Below are 16803 nucleotides of genomic sequence, written 5' to 3' on the forward strand. Positions count from 1 at the left end.
TTTTAACAAACCACTTTTGAGTATATACCAAATTTTTTTACTACAATAGAGGGAGCAAAAAGAAAATTGCAGAGAAATAGATTACTCTTTACTCTTTTACTCGTTTCAGTCATTTGACTGCAGCCATGCTGGAGCACCGCCTTTAGTCGAGTAAATCGACCCCAGGACTTATTCTTTGTAAGCCTGGTACTTATTCTATCAATCTCTTTTGCTAAACCGCTAAGTTACAGGGATGTAAACACACCACCATCGGTTGTCAAGCAATGGTGGGGGGACAAACACAGACACACAAACATATACACACATACATATATATACATATATACGACGGGCTTCTTTCAGTTTCCTGTCTACCAAATCTACTCACAAGGCTTTGGTCAGCCCAAGGCTATAGTAGAAGACACTTGCCCATGGTGCCATGCAGTGGGAATGAACCCAGAACCATGTGGTTGGTAAGCAAGCTACTTACCACACAGCCACTCCTGCGCCTATATTAATATTTATATACTTATTACTTATCTAAAATATTCACTTATAAAGTTTCTGTGGAGATTAATCAAATGGATTTAACTAATTAATATTTAATAAGGGTAACTGAGGCTAAAGAGCATGTCAACTATACACTGATTTAATTAAAGTTGAACTAATTGAAAGTCGTCGAGATACCAGTATTAACTTATATAAGCTGAGTGTTAATTAATAGGGGTACAAGGATTATATTTATTTAAGGCTGTCATAAAAATAACAATAACAATAATAATAAAATGATCAGTTAGGGTAGAGCATCTTGGAAAAGGAATAAATAAACTAGTCATTAACAACCATAATAAAAAATAAAATATTCCTACCTTATTAACCCTAACAGCAAGTTTATATAGAAAATATATAATAATTTACGAGCTAGAAAATTAGTTTATTTAGTTTACTATAATCAGGGCTGAAACTCAATCATCATCATCATCATCATTGTTTAACGTCCACTTTCCATGCTAGTATGGGTTGGACGATTTGACTGAGGACTGGCGAACCAGATGGCTGCACCAGACTCCAATCTGATCTGGCAGAGTTTCTACAGCTGAATGCCCTTCCTAACACCAACCACTCTGTGAGTGTAGTGGGTGCTTTCACATGCCACCTGCACAGGAGCCAGTCCAGTGGCACTGGCAACGACCTTGCCCAAATGTTTTTTTCGCGTGCCACTAGCACAAGTGCCAGTAAGGTGACACAGGTAACGATCACACTTGAATGGTAGTTTTTACGTGCCATCGGCATGGAGGCCAGTTTGTTGCTCTGGCAACGATCATGCTCATATGGTACTCTTAGTGCTCCACTAGCACAGATGCCAGTCATCGAATTTGATTTCGATTTCAATTTCATTTGCCTCAACAGGTCTTCGCAAGCAGAGTTTAGTGTCCAATGAAGGAAAGGTACTCAAAAGTGGGCTGGTTACACCCCTGGCATAGGCCACAGGGTTATGGTCTCACTTGAACTTGCCGAGTCTTCTCAAGCACAGCATATTTCCAAAGGTCCCGGTCACTAGTCATTGCCTCAGTGAGGCCCAATGTTCGAAGGTCATGCTTCGCAATCTCATCCCAGCTCTTCCTGGGTCTACCTCTTCCATAGGTTCCCTCAACTGCTAGGGTGTGGCACTTTTTCACACAGCTATCCACATCCATTCTCGCTACATGACCATACCAGCAGAGTTGTCTCTCTTGTACACCACATCTGATGCTTCTTAGGTCAAACTTTTCTCTCAAGGTACTAACACTCTGTCAAGTATGCACACTGATATTACACATCCATCGGAGCTTCATTCCTTGCAAGCTTACGCATGTCCCCAGCAGTCACGGCTCATGTTTCACTGCCATGTAGCATGGCTGTTTGTACACATGCATCATACAGTCTACCTTTTACTCTGAGCGAGAGGCTCTTTGTAACCAGCAGAGGTAAGAGCTTTCTGAACTTTGCCCAGCTATTCTTATTCTAGCAGCTACACTTTCAGTGCACCCTCCCCCGCTACTGACTTGGTCACCTAGGTAATGGAAGCTATCAACTACTTCTAGTTTTTCTCCCTGGAATGTGGCGGAAGTTGCTCTCTGCACATTTTCAGTGTATATTGCTCCTGAGCATCTGCCACATATAAAAACTATCTTCCCAGTTAGCCTTCCTTTGATATTGCTGCACTTCTTATGTGTCCATAGCTTACACTGGGTACATCTTATAAAGTTTCTACTTACGCCTTTTCTACAGATCAAGCAGGGCCATCTACATGAAGAGACTTGTGGTTTGCCTTCCTACTTATTAGGGCTTTGGTTTTAGCTATGTTGACTCTTAGGCCCTTCAATTCTAATCCTTGTTTCCACACTTGAAACTTCTCCTCTAGTTCTGATAGTAACTCAGCAATTCGAGCAAGGTAGTCAGCATAGAGGAGCTCCCAGGGACAGCCTGTCTTGAATTCCTCCGTTATTGCCTGGAGGACTATGATAAATAGGAGGGGGCTGGTGGACCCCTACCTCTACCCAGAATTCTTCACTGTATTTGTTGCCAGCCCTCACCTTCCTGATAGTGTCCCTGTACATGGCTTGCACAGCTCTCACTAACCATTCATCTATCCCTAGTTTCCTCATTGACCACCAGATAAGGGATCAGGGGACCCTGTCAAAGGCTTTCTCCATGTCAATGAAAGCCAAGTACAGAGGTTTATCTTTGGCTAGGTATTTCTCCTGCAGCTGTCTTACCAGAAATATAGCATTGGTGGTGCTTTTCCCTGGCACGATCCCAAACTGCATCTCATCTAAACTGACTCTCTCCCTAATTAGTTGTGCTATGACCCTCTCCGTGACCATCATTACCTGATCCAACAACTTGATACCTCTGTAATTATTTGTATCTAATGCATCACCTTTACCTTTGTAGCAGTTGACTATAGTACTGCTACACCAGTTACTGGGTATGACTCCTTCGTGTATCACCTGGTTAACTATATGGGTGACTAGGCTATAGACGACACTGTCAGATATTTTGAGCATCTCTGCAGTAATTCCTGATGGGCCGGGGGCTTTCCCTGTCTTCATACTCTTAATTGCTTTATCTACCAAGGTACTGTCAACTCGGATAGCTGGTCCCTCTGTTGGGTCAACATTCGGCAGACTCTCTTTCTCCCATTCATTTTCTTTATTGAGCAACATTTCATAGTGGTGTCTCCAAACCTCTCTCTTTGCAGCCTCATTTAGTGCAAGAGAACCATCATCCATGCAGACACATTTCTCTCCTACATCACAATTCTCTCTCACACACTGTCTTGCAACATGAAATACCTCAAGTCTTTGGTCCTCATGGCGCAGAACACTGGCAAATTTTTTCTTATCTGTTTCCCCTCTGGCTAAATAAACCTGTTTCCTAGCTTCCCTTCTGGCAGTCTAATACAATTCCCTGCTACCACCATTCTTCCAGTCCTTCCAAGCTTGTTTATTTTCTCTAATAGCCCTGTCAACGACATTGTTCCACCACCTCATTATTTTAGGTCAAGAGGGGACTTTGCACCATCCATAGATCTGGTCAGTGGCTCTCAGCTGGTTGTCCCATAGAAACCTCCAGTTGTCTTCTACACAGTGTGAATCTATATCCCCTTCTATTTCGTCAAAGGCTTCAAGTAATATGTCTCTAAATCTCTGTCCATTTGCAGGATCTTTAAGCTTCCACACCCTTCTCCTCCATGCTGGTCGTCTTCTGGGCGTCCACTTAGCCCTGATCCTAAAGTCACTAACTACTAGTCTATGTTGTGGGGTACATTCTTCGCCTGGGAAGGTTTTGGCATTTATAAGCAGCCATCTTTCCCTTTTTTCTGGCGAGGATGTAGTCAATTTGGCTAGTGTGTATGCGAGATTGGTAGGTGACTAGGTGACTGGCAGGTTTCCTGAAATTAGTATTGCAAACCATAAGATCATTTGCATCGCAGAACTCCAGCAGCCTGGTTTCCTCCTCGTTGCGGGAACCATAACCATAGCCTCCATGTATGCCATGGAAGCCCCTGTATGTTGTCCCAACATTTCCATTGAAGTCACCAGCCACAAAGAGAAGGTCCCTGTCATTCATCAATGAGGTAGTCTGCAAGAGGATGTAGTAGAATTGGTCTTTCTGTCCATCGGGTAGCCCCAGCTGAGGGGCATAGGCCGATATAATGGTTGCTAACCCATGAGGAAGCACTAATCTAATCCTAAGTATTCTGTCATATACTCTGACTACCTCGATTACCTTATCCACCCATTTCTCAGCAAGAAGTATACCCATGCCCCTGACCTCATCAGTGTTCCCCACCCAGAAAATCTTGTACCTGTGTTCTTTGCCTGTGAGGAACCTAGCAGAACCTCCTCTCCACCTTACTTCTTGGATGCAGCACATATCGACACATCTCCGTTCAACCATCTCCTCAATCTCACTAGACCTACCTTTCAGTGTGCCAACCCTGAGGGTGTGGGAGGTATGGGCCCGTGAGACCCAGGGACGGGGGACAGTAGCTTCATGTACCTGAAAAGAAAGCTCGCATTTGGCAGAATTCATAAACAAACAATAGCCTTCAGTTCAACCTGCATACACTACAGTATCATATTTTTACATTATATGATCACTAACTTACATAGGAGATAACCCTAAGTAGGGGTGGGGTTGGCGTAAAGCCTTTAGAAGTGTTCATGGGAGACAACTAAGGATGACAAAGGATAGGAACGATAGGAACTTCCAGTACAGGTGGAGGGGGTAGGATGGCGGGCGTACCTCAAACTAGGAAGTTTAGAGGAGAGCATCTTCTGCGTGCGCTGGTTTATATGTGGTGGTGTTGGTGGAGTTGGTGGAAGTCCTGGCGAAGCGCGTGGTAATCGAAAGAGGGAGAGAGAGATAGAGTGAGGCCGAGACAGAGAGATAGAGTGAAATAGAGAGAGAGAGGGGGAAGTGGTCAAGAGCACGAGGGAGGAAAATATTCTTTAGGGATCTGCATAGCATATTTAACGAAACAGCAAATGTTGATAATAGTATAATAGACTTGGAAAATCTGAGAGTTTTCGGTCAGACAATCTAAGACAAAATTAAAGTAATAAGTGACTGTGTGATAAAACTTTAATACATGAATGAATCAATGAATATGTTGCAGTTAACAAGGAAGACAAGACTATTGAAAGCTATATTTACATGATGACATCGTACTGAAATAGATAGAATAACGAAAAGAACTAATAGGGGGTTCATGATCTGCACAGAAATTAAAGAGTAGATGAAATAAAGTTGAAAAGACAAAACTTCTTATCTGAGTACCTTCTCGGATTCGGATTCTTCGGCAGGGGATTGAAAGCGAGTGGGGGAGTTCGTGTGCGTGTGCTAGTTTATATATATAGGGTGGTGGTGGTGGTGGAGTAGGAAGTCTTGGCGAAGCGAGTGGTAATCGAAAGTGGGAGAGAGAGAGAGAGACAGAGTGAGGCCTAGAGAAAGAGAGAGAGAGAGACAAAGAGAGACAGAGTGAAATAGAGAGAGAGGGGGGAAGTGGTCAAGAACAGAGGGAGGAAAATATTCTTTTGCGATCTGTGTAGCATATTTAACGAGACAACAAATGTTAATAATAGTAAAATAGACTTGAGAAATCTGAGAGTTTTCGGTCAGACAATCTAAGACAAAATTAGAGTAATTTTTAAATTTTGTCTTAAAGATAAATTTTGTTAAAAGGACAAGCAAACCTATATTAATATTAAATTAAGAGGTATAATATAGATTATGAAAGTTATTTGTGTTAATCGATAAATAATATTACATTTTCTAAGGAGTACTTAATTGGAAGGGCTATTTAAGACCAATATAAATATCAAAATTAGGGGGATGGAACATTTTAAGAAAAGGGATAAAAAATTTTATTGCTAAAACTGTTTTGAACAATATGTCATTTTTTTATATAAGGTTGAAATGTAATGGCAATCATGGAGATTTACCATTTAGGTGAGAGAACAAATCTTTATATATAAAACTGTAGTTGTGTGAGTGTCTGTCTCCTACGATTTAGATTCCTAACTACTCCCACATTTTGCGGTGCAGTTTAACCAAAACCGGGTATCTTATAGTCGTGATTCATATCGAGCCCTTCTGGGTATAAGCGTGCGTCTACGATGAGTCTACGATTTTAAAAATAATTTACCATCATTTTTTCTATTTTAATGCATAATTTTTTAAATATAAAGGAAGTAACTCTCTAAAAATGTCAACGATGAGTCAACGATTTTTAAAAAAATTTACCATAATTTTTTTTCCATTTTTAATGCATTTTTTGCTATTTTTTGGCTATAACTCTCTAAAAATGCTTTATAGTTATTTCCCTTACAAACCCGAGCAACGTCGGGCGATACTGCTAGTATATTATAAATTAGTTAAATCTTAATTCACTGGTGGGAGGGGTCTAGTCAATTACACTGACCCCAGTGTTTCCCCGAAAGGATGAAAGGCAAAGTCGACCTCAGCGGAATTTGAACTTAGAACGTAAAGATAGATGAAATACCGCTAAGCATTTCTACCAGTTCGCCGCATTTTTAATAATAATAATAATCCTTTCTACTTATCGGTACAAGGCCTGGAATTGGGGGGAGGGGACCAATTGATTACATCGCAACTGGTACTTTATTTATCGACCCCAAAAGGATGAAAGTCAAAGTCGACCTCGGCGGCATTTGAACTCAGAATGAGATGACAGACAAAATACCGCTAAGCATTTTGCCCTGCGTGCTAACAATTCTACCAGCTCACCACCTTTTTAATAACAATAATAATAATAATAATAATAATAATGCCCTGATGTAGTACCAGGCAGTGGCTCTCATGGCTTCTGATCTTAACTGATTGGAAGTGTTATCATGTACATTGTTTTGTCTTGGTATAAAAGATGGGCTACAGCAAATATTCTGCTCAATACCACAGATTTGCTTGTCAGTTGTTTGACCTTAACCAGTTGAGCATGTCCCTTAGTGGCTGACGATATGTGCATCTCTGATCACGAGCAGAAGTAGTGGGGGAGCATCATAGCCATGTGTTGAGAGGGATTCTTTGGGGTTTGAATAATTCACCTCTGGAAACATGGGTGTGTTGTTCAACATCCTTAAACAACTCTTATTCAGGGACCTTTCGAGTGGGATGGGTTACTCGACCTGAAGAAAATTCTAACTGGGCCCCACCTGCAAGGTCATGTGCTGTTTATCTTGATATGAGATCACCATGTCGCGCACATATGGTTGTGATGCATGTGCCTAGTGTACCCTTATCAGATGGGTAGTCATGATGGGTATACTGGGCTTCGTATATTTTACCCCAGTGTCACTTTGATGGCATGCACTGCTCTCTCACTCAATAATAATAATAATAATAAATTCTTTTATTAGCCACAAGGGCTCTCATACAAAACATTAAAAGATATACAACGACATTAAAAGACAAAAATAGGACGACACAATGGGTTTTCGCGTGTTCGCAGTATAAATACAGTTAAAAATTAAATAAATTAAATTCCCTATAGGAGAGGCGCTTTAAGGTCCTCGTGGAAAAACCCACCAAAGCCACAGGTGCCTGAACAACAGAGCAAGAACCCTTCTTTTTTTTTACAGTGCACGCTCAGAATTGGTCCTTTCACACTGGCCATTCTTCCAACAACAAACTAGCTACAAGGCAACACTTCCCTCTCCACCCTCAACTTCATTTTCAAGTTGATTAGGACTTAGCCCTCTCCAATAATAATAATAATCCTTAAATCCTTAAAAATGTTTTAGCCCGAAGGCCGCAGCCATGCTGGGGCACCACCGCGGTATTTCGTCTATCTTTACGTTCTAAGTTTAAATTCCGCCGAGGTCGACTTTGCCTTTCATCCTTTCGGGGTCGATAATAATAATAATGAAATTATTGTGTATAGTGCTCAGGTGCACTACAACGCATCAAAGGTGCATATACAGTACATAGAATTATGTATAAAAGTCAGGAAAGTGAACAGTGTATGAGTGAACAGGGTGATTCATAAGTCGCCATACATAGGAACAATTTATCTTTTTTTATAAGAAACAGTTTATAAGAACAGTTTTTTCTCTTTATTTAACAGGCTCTATAGGGTTACCATTGTGGTAACCAAATAGAAATTATTCTTTGTGGCTAATGGCGTGAGTCCTGATTGGAGGAGGAGGAGGAGGAGGAGGAGGAGGAGGAGGAGGAGGAGGAAGAAGAAGAAGAAGAAGAAGAAGAAGAAGAAGAAGAAGAAGAAGAAAGCGTTTTATGCAGGAGAGAACTTGGGAATTAATAAATTAATTACAATTAATTACAAAGGCCACTGAAAAGGTTGAATGTATTGCACCGATGGTGCCTAAACAGAATACTCAAGACTACTCACAGGGGACAGAATCACAAACTCCGATGTCTTGAGAAGAGCCAATCAGCGCAGCTCACGGGAGATTGTGGAGGAAAGAAGAGGTTTCCGACTTGTCAGAAGAACGGATACCCGAGACAATTAATTATAGGATCTTTTTTTCCATCTCAAGCACAGATTTTTTAATCATATCTTTTAACTACAGACGATGTGAAGTAACATTGCCCGACCTGGGAAGATATAAAGGACTAACTTAAAACCGGGGTGACTGGGGATATCTTGGTAGCCGATGTACACGGGAGGAACTAAGATTAAAAATAAGACCTAAATTAGAAGCCATAATTCATAATTTTTATTTTCCTCTGCCTTATGGTTCCACCCATTATTCAAAATACACGCTATTCCTTTAGTACTGACCTTTTGCATTATTATATTAACCTTAGAATATTTTCGTTAATACCTCTGGGATCTCTTTCTCTTTTCTCTTTTACTTGTTTCAGTCAGTTGACTGCAGCCATGCTGGAGCACCGCCTTTAGTCGAGCAAATCGACCCCAGAACTTATTCTTCGTAAGCCTATTGCTTATTCTACCGGTCTCTCACTTTTGCCGAACCGCTAAGTTACGGGGACGTAAACACTCGATGTTGTGGGGACAGACACAGACACACACACGAAGGGCTTCTTTCAGTTTCCGTCTACCAAATCCACTCACAAGGCTTTGGTCAGCCTGAGGCTATAATAGAATGCACTTGCCCGACTTTAATCGAGCAACTCAAGCCCTGGACTTATTCTTTGTAAGCCCAGTACTTATTCTATCGGTCTCTTTTTGCCGAACCTCCAAGTGACGGGGACATAAACACACCAGCATCGGTTGTCAAGCAATGCTAGTGGGACAAACACAGACACACACACATATATATATATATATACATATATACGACGGGCTTCTTTCAGTTTCCGGTCTACCAAATCCACTCACAAGGCTTTGGTCGGCCCGAGGCTATAGCAGAAGACACTCGCCCAAGATGCCACGCAGTGGGACTGAACCCCGAACCATGTGGTTGGTAAGCAAGCTACTTACCACACAGCCACTCCTGTAATACGTCAAGATAAAGATTTTTTTTTTAAAAATACCTTTGAAATATCGTGTCTGCGTCCGAACGAGACACATAAAACATCCTTCCAAGAAGCGTTCGCAATAAATAACGTTTTATAAAATGAAAGTTTTTCTTTTAGTTAAGTCATTTGACATTTGGTAATCCTTGAAACCGCTTTTGTTCAATTTTTTTTCTTTATACACATGGCACATAATGCATATCTACTAATAACATAATTTGACATCAGATTCGATCTCGTTTAGCCGTAAATCTTTAGGAACGAAACATTTCGTTTACTTTAAAGTATACAATTAACACTGACTAAAATTGTAGGTATTGAATATAAATCGGGGTAAACTATTACTATTACTGATGAAAATATATATCAGCGGCTAAAGCTATTTTGAACAATATGTCATTTTTTTGTATAAGGTTGAAATGTAATGGCAATCATGGTGATTTACCATTTAGGTGAGAGAACAAATATATTATAAATTAGTTAAATCTTAATTCACTGGTGGGAGGGGTCTAGTCAATTACACTGACCCCAGTGTTTCCCCGAAAGGATGAAAGGCAAAGTCGACCTCGGCGGAATTTGAACTTAGAACGTAAAGATAGACGAAATACCTATTTCTTTATTACCCACAAGGGGCTAAACACAGAGGGGACAAACAAGGACAGACATAGGTATTAAGTCGATTACATCTACCCCAGTGCGTAACTGGTACTTAATTTATCGACCCCGAAAGGATGAAAGGCAAAGTCGACCTCGGCGGAATTTGAACTCACAACGTAACGCAGACGAAATACCGCTAAGCATCTACCAGTTCTCCCCCTTTTTATTGTATAATAATAATAATAATAATAATATAATAATAATAATAATAATCCTTTCTACATATCGGTACAAGGCCTGGAATTTGGGGGAGGGGACCAATTGATTACATTGCAACGAAACATTTCATTACAATTAACACTGACTAAAATTGTAGATATTGAATAAAATCGGGGTAAACTATTACTATTACTGATGAAAATATATATCAGCGGTGGTGCCCCAGCATGGCCGCAGCCTTCGGGCTAAAACATTTTTAAGGATTTAAGGATTTATAAAATGAGCGGAAGTCGAACCAGTGAGTGTGTTAGATTATAAGGCATTAAGACGATATGATTCTTCCTAAACACAACACAAATTACTAATGAAATTTTACCTAGAGAACGAATGATTTCTGCGGGTCTAAAGCACATCAAAGACCCTAAGGAACACAAATTTTACCGTTAAAGGAAAATGGGTGACACTTCTTTAACTCATTAATAAAATGATTTTCCCACGTGGGTTCGTTAAATTTTTACTAATACACCTATTTCACTACGAAGGTGAAATTTCGCTAAAAAGAACGAGTGATTTCTGACAGTTTTATTTGTGAGGTTCGTTCAAAACACCTCAAAAAGCAAAGGAAAAACAAATTTCACCTTCAAAAGTGAGATGAATGCAATAGTAAAAAATTTATCAAGACTGAACGGTGAGAGAAGTGGATTTAACATTCTGAACATCTTGGGTAGAAATGGGGAAGGGTCACACCAAGAGAGCGGAAATAAATGTACCGAGAAGTTGTATAAAATCTGAGGAACATATAGGATGTGAAAGATGAGATGATGATGGCGGATTTTACAAGTTTAATAAGATTAATCATTAAAATATATTATTTAACATCTTCCATTAGAATTGCACCTCTCTGAAAACTCATATCTTATTTATTTTTTTATCCTCGCACTCTACCTAACTTGAAATTATTCGGCGATCTTTCGTCAGTAGACCTTTCCGTCGATTTCTGTAAAAAATTTATTTTTTTACATATGGGCTTGCGGGAACTTTTGAAGTAATATACATACATATACACATAGACCGAGTAAAAAATTTCAGTTATCTCTTTCTTTCACACATTACTCTGTCTCTTCACACACACTAACAGAAGCACTTCACTTACACAACATACTGTCTGTCTACCACACCCCATCAAACACACACACATGTCCATTAATGCTCCCATGCACGGTAACTTCCCTCGTCATACAATCGCTTTCTCTTAGTCTCTTTCGCTCTCATTACTTCATAAGTTCCCGCAAGCCCATATGTAAAAAAAAAAATTCTTTTACGGAAATCGACGGAAAGGTCTACTAGAGACGAAAGATTGCCAATTATTCAAATAAAACATAAGCCACCCAAATTAGGACAGCAAATACTGCAGGTTCTTCTGTTCATCTGAACAAGCATAATTGTTTTTCATTACTATTCCACTAATTGCTATAGTCACCATCCATCCGTCCGTCCATTCCCTCTACCCACTATTCCTTGGAGTGTGGGATAAAGTCCTCAAGCACTCCTGCATAAAGTCTTATCAGAAGCAATTAACCATTACACTTTCCGACTGTATTTCCAAGCATGACCCACGAAGGCTGTATGTATTATCCAGCCATCTTGTTCTTGGTCCACCCCTCTAATAATATGAGTTTCAAATTCTAACATAAGGTCAGAGCCCCTCTTATAATATAAAAAGGAAAACTGGAGCTGTTTTCAAATCTTACATTGAAAGCTTATATCCTCAATATTTTTAAAGACTCCGCCGGTTACGACGACGAGGGTCCCAGCTGATACGATCAACGGAACAGCTTGCTCGTGAAATTAACGTGCAAATGGCTGAGCATTCCACAGACACGTGTACCCTTAACGTAGTTCTCGGGGATAATCAGCGTGACACAGAGAGTGACAAGGCTGACCCTTTGAAATACAAGTACAACTCATTTTTGCCAGCTGAGTGGACTGGAGCAACGTGAAATAAAGTGTCTTGCTCAAGGACACAACGCGTCGCCGGGAATCGAACTCACAACCTTACGATCATGAGCCGAATGCCCTAACCACTAAGCCACGCGCCCTCACTATCCTCAATATATGCAGATTTAGATTACATTACGTAAGCTTTCGTCTAAGATGTTCTCCTTGTAAGATATCATCAATATAACAATGTGTGTCAAAATGTGACGAACGTAAAGAATACGTACACCCGGTGTTTAGGGTTAGAGTTAGGGTTTTTGTTACGCCAAAAACCGGTGGTGTACGCATTCTGGTGGCTAACCTTCGTTTTGTGTCACTTATCAGCTGTTAGGGTGCAGCGTTCGGTAAATTCCGTAAGGGATTTTTATTTGTTTTTTTGAACTGGAAATGTACATTTCGTTTGATGTCAGCACAAAGTGAAAGAGAGAGAGAGAAAATGATAGGGATGTGTGTATATGTTGATGGTGGGGTGCGAGATAGAAAGTGTGTGTGTGTGAGAGAGAGAGAGAGAGAGAGGTGTTGATGTGTGTGTGTGTGAGGAGAGAGAGAGAGAGAGGTATGTGTGTGTAAGGGAGAGTGAGTGACTGTACATTTTTTTAAATTTATTTTTCCTCATCTTTTTTTAGTAATTAACTGAGAGAGAGAAAGAGTGATAGCGTAAGGCCTCTCTCTCTCTTTAACCGAGAATGTAGAAAAGGAGAAATCAAAGTCTTCAGTGTGAGTATGTGGTTTGTGGGGTCAACTACGTCCTCCGCTTTTTTTTTTTTTGTTAATCACTCATTCTCATTTAATTGTATATATTTTAATTGTTTGTTTATTCATGTTTCGTCTCATTCGATACCCTGACCCCCAACGTTTGTTTTGTCCCCTCTTTTTCTCAACCTTATGGTGAATAAAGAAATACTCTCTCTCTCTCTCTCTCTCTCTCTCTCTCTCTCAGTCAAACACACACTAAAAAAAGATGCGAGAAAAAATAAGTAAATAAAATTTACGCTATCTCTCTCTCTCTCTCGCTCCGTCTCACATACTTTTCACTCCCCCCCTCTCTCTCTCTCTCTCTTTCCGACAACACACACCTCCCTCTCTCAGTCAATCACTCACGCACTCGCTCAAAAATGATGCGAGGAAAAATAAATTTTAAAAAATGTACACTGTCACTCTCTCTCTCTCTCCCTCACACACACATCAACACACCTCTCTCTCACACACACACACTTTCTATCTCGCACCCCACCATCAACATATACACACATCCCTGTCATTTTCTCTCTCTCTCTCTCTCTCTCTCTCTTTCACTTTGTGCTGACATCAAACGAAATGTACATTTCCAGTTAAAAAAAAAAACAAATAAAAATTCCTTACGGAATTTACCGAACTCTGTACCTTAACAGCTGATAAGACCATTCATTGACAACTCTGTGACTCAAAACAATCGATCGCCCCACCCCACCCGTATTCTTTACCTCCGTCACATAATCAGTATATACGAAGTTTACACAGTTGAAGAACGTGATCTAATGCCTGTGTTACCCAACACCTATGTCGAATCGTGATGAATTCTGGATAAGCTCCGCTTCAACAAAGCGTTAATTATACGACCCCTTTGCAGTGTATAGTAATGTACTTTGGGTGGAGGCGCAATGGCCCAGTGGTTAGGGCAGCGGACTCGCGGTCGGAGGATCGCGGTTTCGATTCCCAGACCGGGCATTGTGAGTGTTTATTGAGCGAAAAAACCTAAAGCTCCACGAGGCTCCGGCAGGGGGTGGTGGTGAACCCTGCTGTACTCTTTCACCACAACTTTCTCTCGCTCTTTCTTCCTGTTTCTCTTGTACCTGTATTTCAAAGGGCCAGCCTTGTCACAATCTGTGTCACGCTGAATCTCCTCGAGAACTACGTTAAGGGTACACGTGTCTGTGGCGTGCTCAGCCACTTGCACGTTAATATCACGAGCAAGCTGTTCCGTTGATCGTATCAGCTGGGACCATCATCGTCGCCACCGACGGAGTGCTCCTACTAATGTACTTTGGCTAATCAGGTTTAATTTACTAAAACGATTAACAATTCTTTCATTATAGCGGCTGTAGTCGTTCAGAGAGTTGAAGGCCAATCCATTTAACGTAAAAAAAATATCTCAGAGTGAGTCGAATGCCTTGTCTTAGTTATTTATCTTCTTGACTGCGATTGGGACGAAAAAAATTTAAGAGAGAAAGAAACTTACCTGTGAGAGTGGGGAGCAAAAAGGTAGAAATTTTAATGTAGGGGACAAAAATTCTTTCACATAGGCGTAGGAGTGGCTGAGTGGTAAGTAGCTTGCGTACTAACCACATGGTTCCGGGTTCAGTCCCACTGCGTGGCACCTTGGGCAAGTGCATTCTATTATAGCCTCAGGCTGACCAAAGCCTTGTGAGTGGATTTGGTAGACGGAAACTGAAAGAAGCCCGTCGTATGTGTGTCTGTGTCTGTCCCCGCAACATCGAGTGTTTACGTCCCCCGTAACCTAGCGGTTCGGCAAAAGTGAGAGACCGGTAGAAGAAGCACTAGGCTTACGAAGAATAAGTCCTGGGGTCGATTTGGTCGACTAAAGGCGGTGCTCCAGCATGGCCACAGTCAAATGACTGAAACAAGTAAAAGAGAACAACCATCTAATTCCTTGAGAACTGACAGCTATTCCTGAAAGTTCACTGCTCAGAGTTTGTAGACAGGTGTAATGGTAAAATGAAATTATCCGTTTAACTTAAGAAATTATCACAGCAACTGTGTTTTATGAGTGGAAACTTGTCTTGGTTATCAATCTTTATAACTGTGATGGCGTGGCTGTGTGGTAAGTAGCTTGTTTACCAACCACATGGTTCCGGGTTCAGTCCCACTGCGTGGCACCTTGGGCAAGTGTCTTCTACTATAGCCTCAGGCAGACCAAAGCCTTGTGAGTGGATTTGGTAGACGGAAACTGAAAGAAGCCCGTCGTATATATGTATATATATGTATGCGTGTCTATGTTTGTGTGTCTGTGTTTGTCCCCCCCCCCTAGCATTGCTTGACAACCGATGCTGGTGTGTTTATGTCCCCGTAACTTAGCGATTCGGCAAAAGTGAGAGACCGATAGAATAAGTACTGGGCTTACAAAAGAATAAGTCCCGGGGTTGAGTTGCTCGATTAAAGGCGGTGCTCCTCCAGCATGGCCGCAGTCAAATGACTGAAACAAGTAAAAGAGTAAAAAGAGGTTTGAGAGACAGAGGAGAAGGGGCAGACAGAGAACTTTATTATAGCAAGTTCGTAATATCTCAGAACAGAAGACGAAGAAGAGCTTTTTGATCTGAAGTGTTAGGTATGGTTTAGTAGAAATAATTGACAAAAGTAAAGGCGAAAAGAAAAATAATTATAATAGATCAAAATTACAACAAAGTTCACCAAACATATAAATATACCTGCTGTTCCTCAGGTACACTCCCAACATGTAAAACCCCGGATAAAATAGAAATTTTTCATCGAAATTCCTCCAGCGAAGTTACAAATATTTTGATTATTCAAAATCTACGAGTCGTCATCCGAGCGTTCCTTAATGAATTGCAATTTCCCGCCAATTAGTGTTCGTTATCGTTCACATTTTCGCGATATGAAATTAACTATAACTTGATTGTTAAATAATAAAAGGAGAAATTAATATTAATAAATAATATTATTAAATAATATCAATTTTAACTAGTGGTCAGGGATCTTTTCTGTTTGAACGGCAGTTTTTAAGATAATTTCTTGGTAACTAAAAAATTTCAAACTTCGTATACTTGGCTTTATTGAGAAAATTCTATGGTTTGTAAGATATTTGTTGTTGTTTTTTTTTCAATTTCTGCAATTGCAACCAATCAATGACGTCTATTGAGGTAAAAAAAAAAACAACAACATTCTGTGCCGTATGAATATGTCCCTCGTTTAAGAAACAGATTGGGTTTATTTACATTTGTGAAGAAAAAAAGATACCCTTCCCCAACCCCTTGTCCTAACCCTAAAACAGATTGAAATGCAATAGATCGATGCTAGGGTCATAATTATGGGTGACAATTTCATGACACCGCTAGAAAAAACTGCTGTTCAAACCGAAACGATCCAATAATATTATTAAATAATATCAATTTCAACTAGTGGTCAGCATATTTAAAAATGTCCAAGGACTGTGAATTCTATTTAAACATAAACAATATGAGAGACCACTAAGTGGATCCCTTATGTGCTAAAAATAGACGTCAAACCGTCTTACCACTAAATCCGTGTCTAGCTCGTAAACATCTAGCGCTTTACTAAGTTGAGAACACAGATTTAGTGGTAAGACGGTTTGACGTCTATTTTTAGCATCCAAGGGATCCACATAGTGATCTCTCGTATTGATTATATTTGATAGTTAAATTCTGAGGTAAATCCTTAATCTTTTTCAATTGTTTCAGTCAATGGACTGCGGCCATGCTGTGCACCACTTTGAATTATTTAATCGGGAAAATAAGCCACCCT

At 40.3% G+C, this 16803-nt stretch overlaps 1 protein-coding gene across 2 annotated transcripts in view; it reads right to left on the reverse strand.

The window, feature by feature from the left end:
- LOC118764006 (protein C19orf12 homolog) overlaps positions 1 to 15877 on the reverse strand; it is a 32521-nt gene extending 16644 nt beyond the window's left edge. Inside the window, exon 1 of one of the 2 annotated variants that reach the window (XM_036504184.1) lies at positions 15729 to 15877. Coding sequence is in view for 1 of the 2 variants with exons in the window: in XM_036504183.1 (XP_036360076.1) it covers positions 9508 to 9544 (37 nt within the window). In the remaining variant the exon portion in view is untranslated. Of the gene's footprint in view, positions 1 to 9507; positions 9586 to 15728 lie in introns of those variants that run through there. The other variant, XM_036504183.1, reaches the window with a different exon arrangement.
- Between the last annotated feature and the right edge of the window lie 926 nt (positions 15878 to 16803).

The sequence above is a fragment of the Octopus sinensis genome, linkage group LG6, assembly GCF_006345805.1.
Source record: "Octopus sinensis linkage group LG6, ASM634580v1, whole genome shotgun sequence".
NCBI lineage: Eukaryota > Metazoa > Mollusca > Cephalopoda > Octopoda > Octopodidae > Octopus > Octopus sinensis.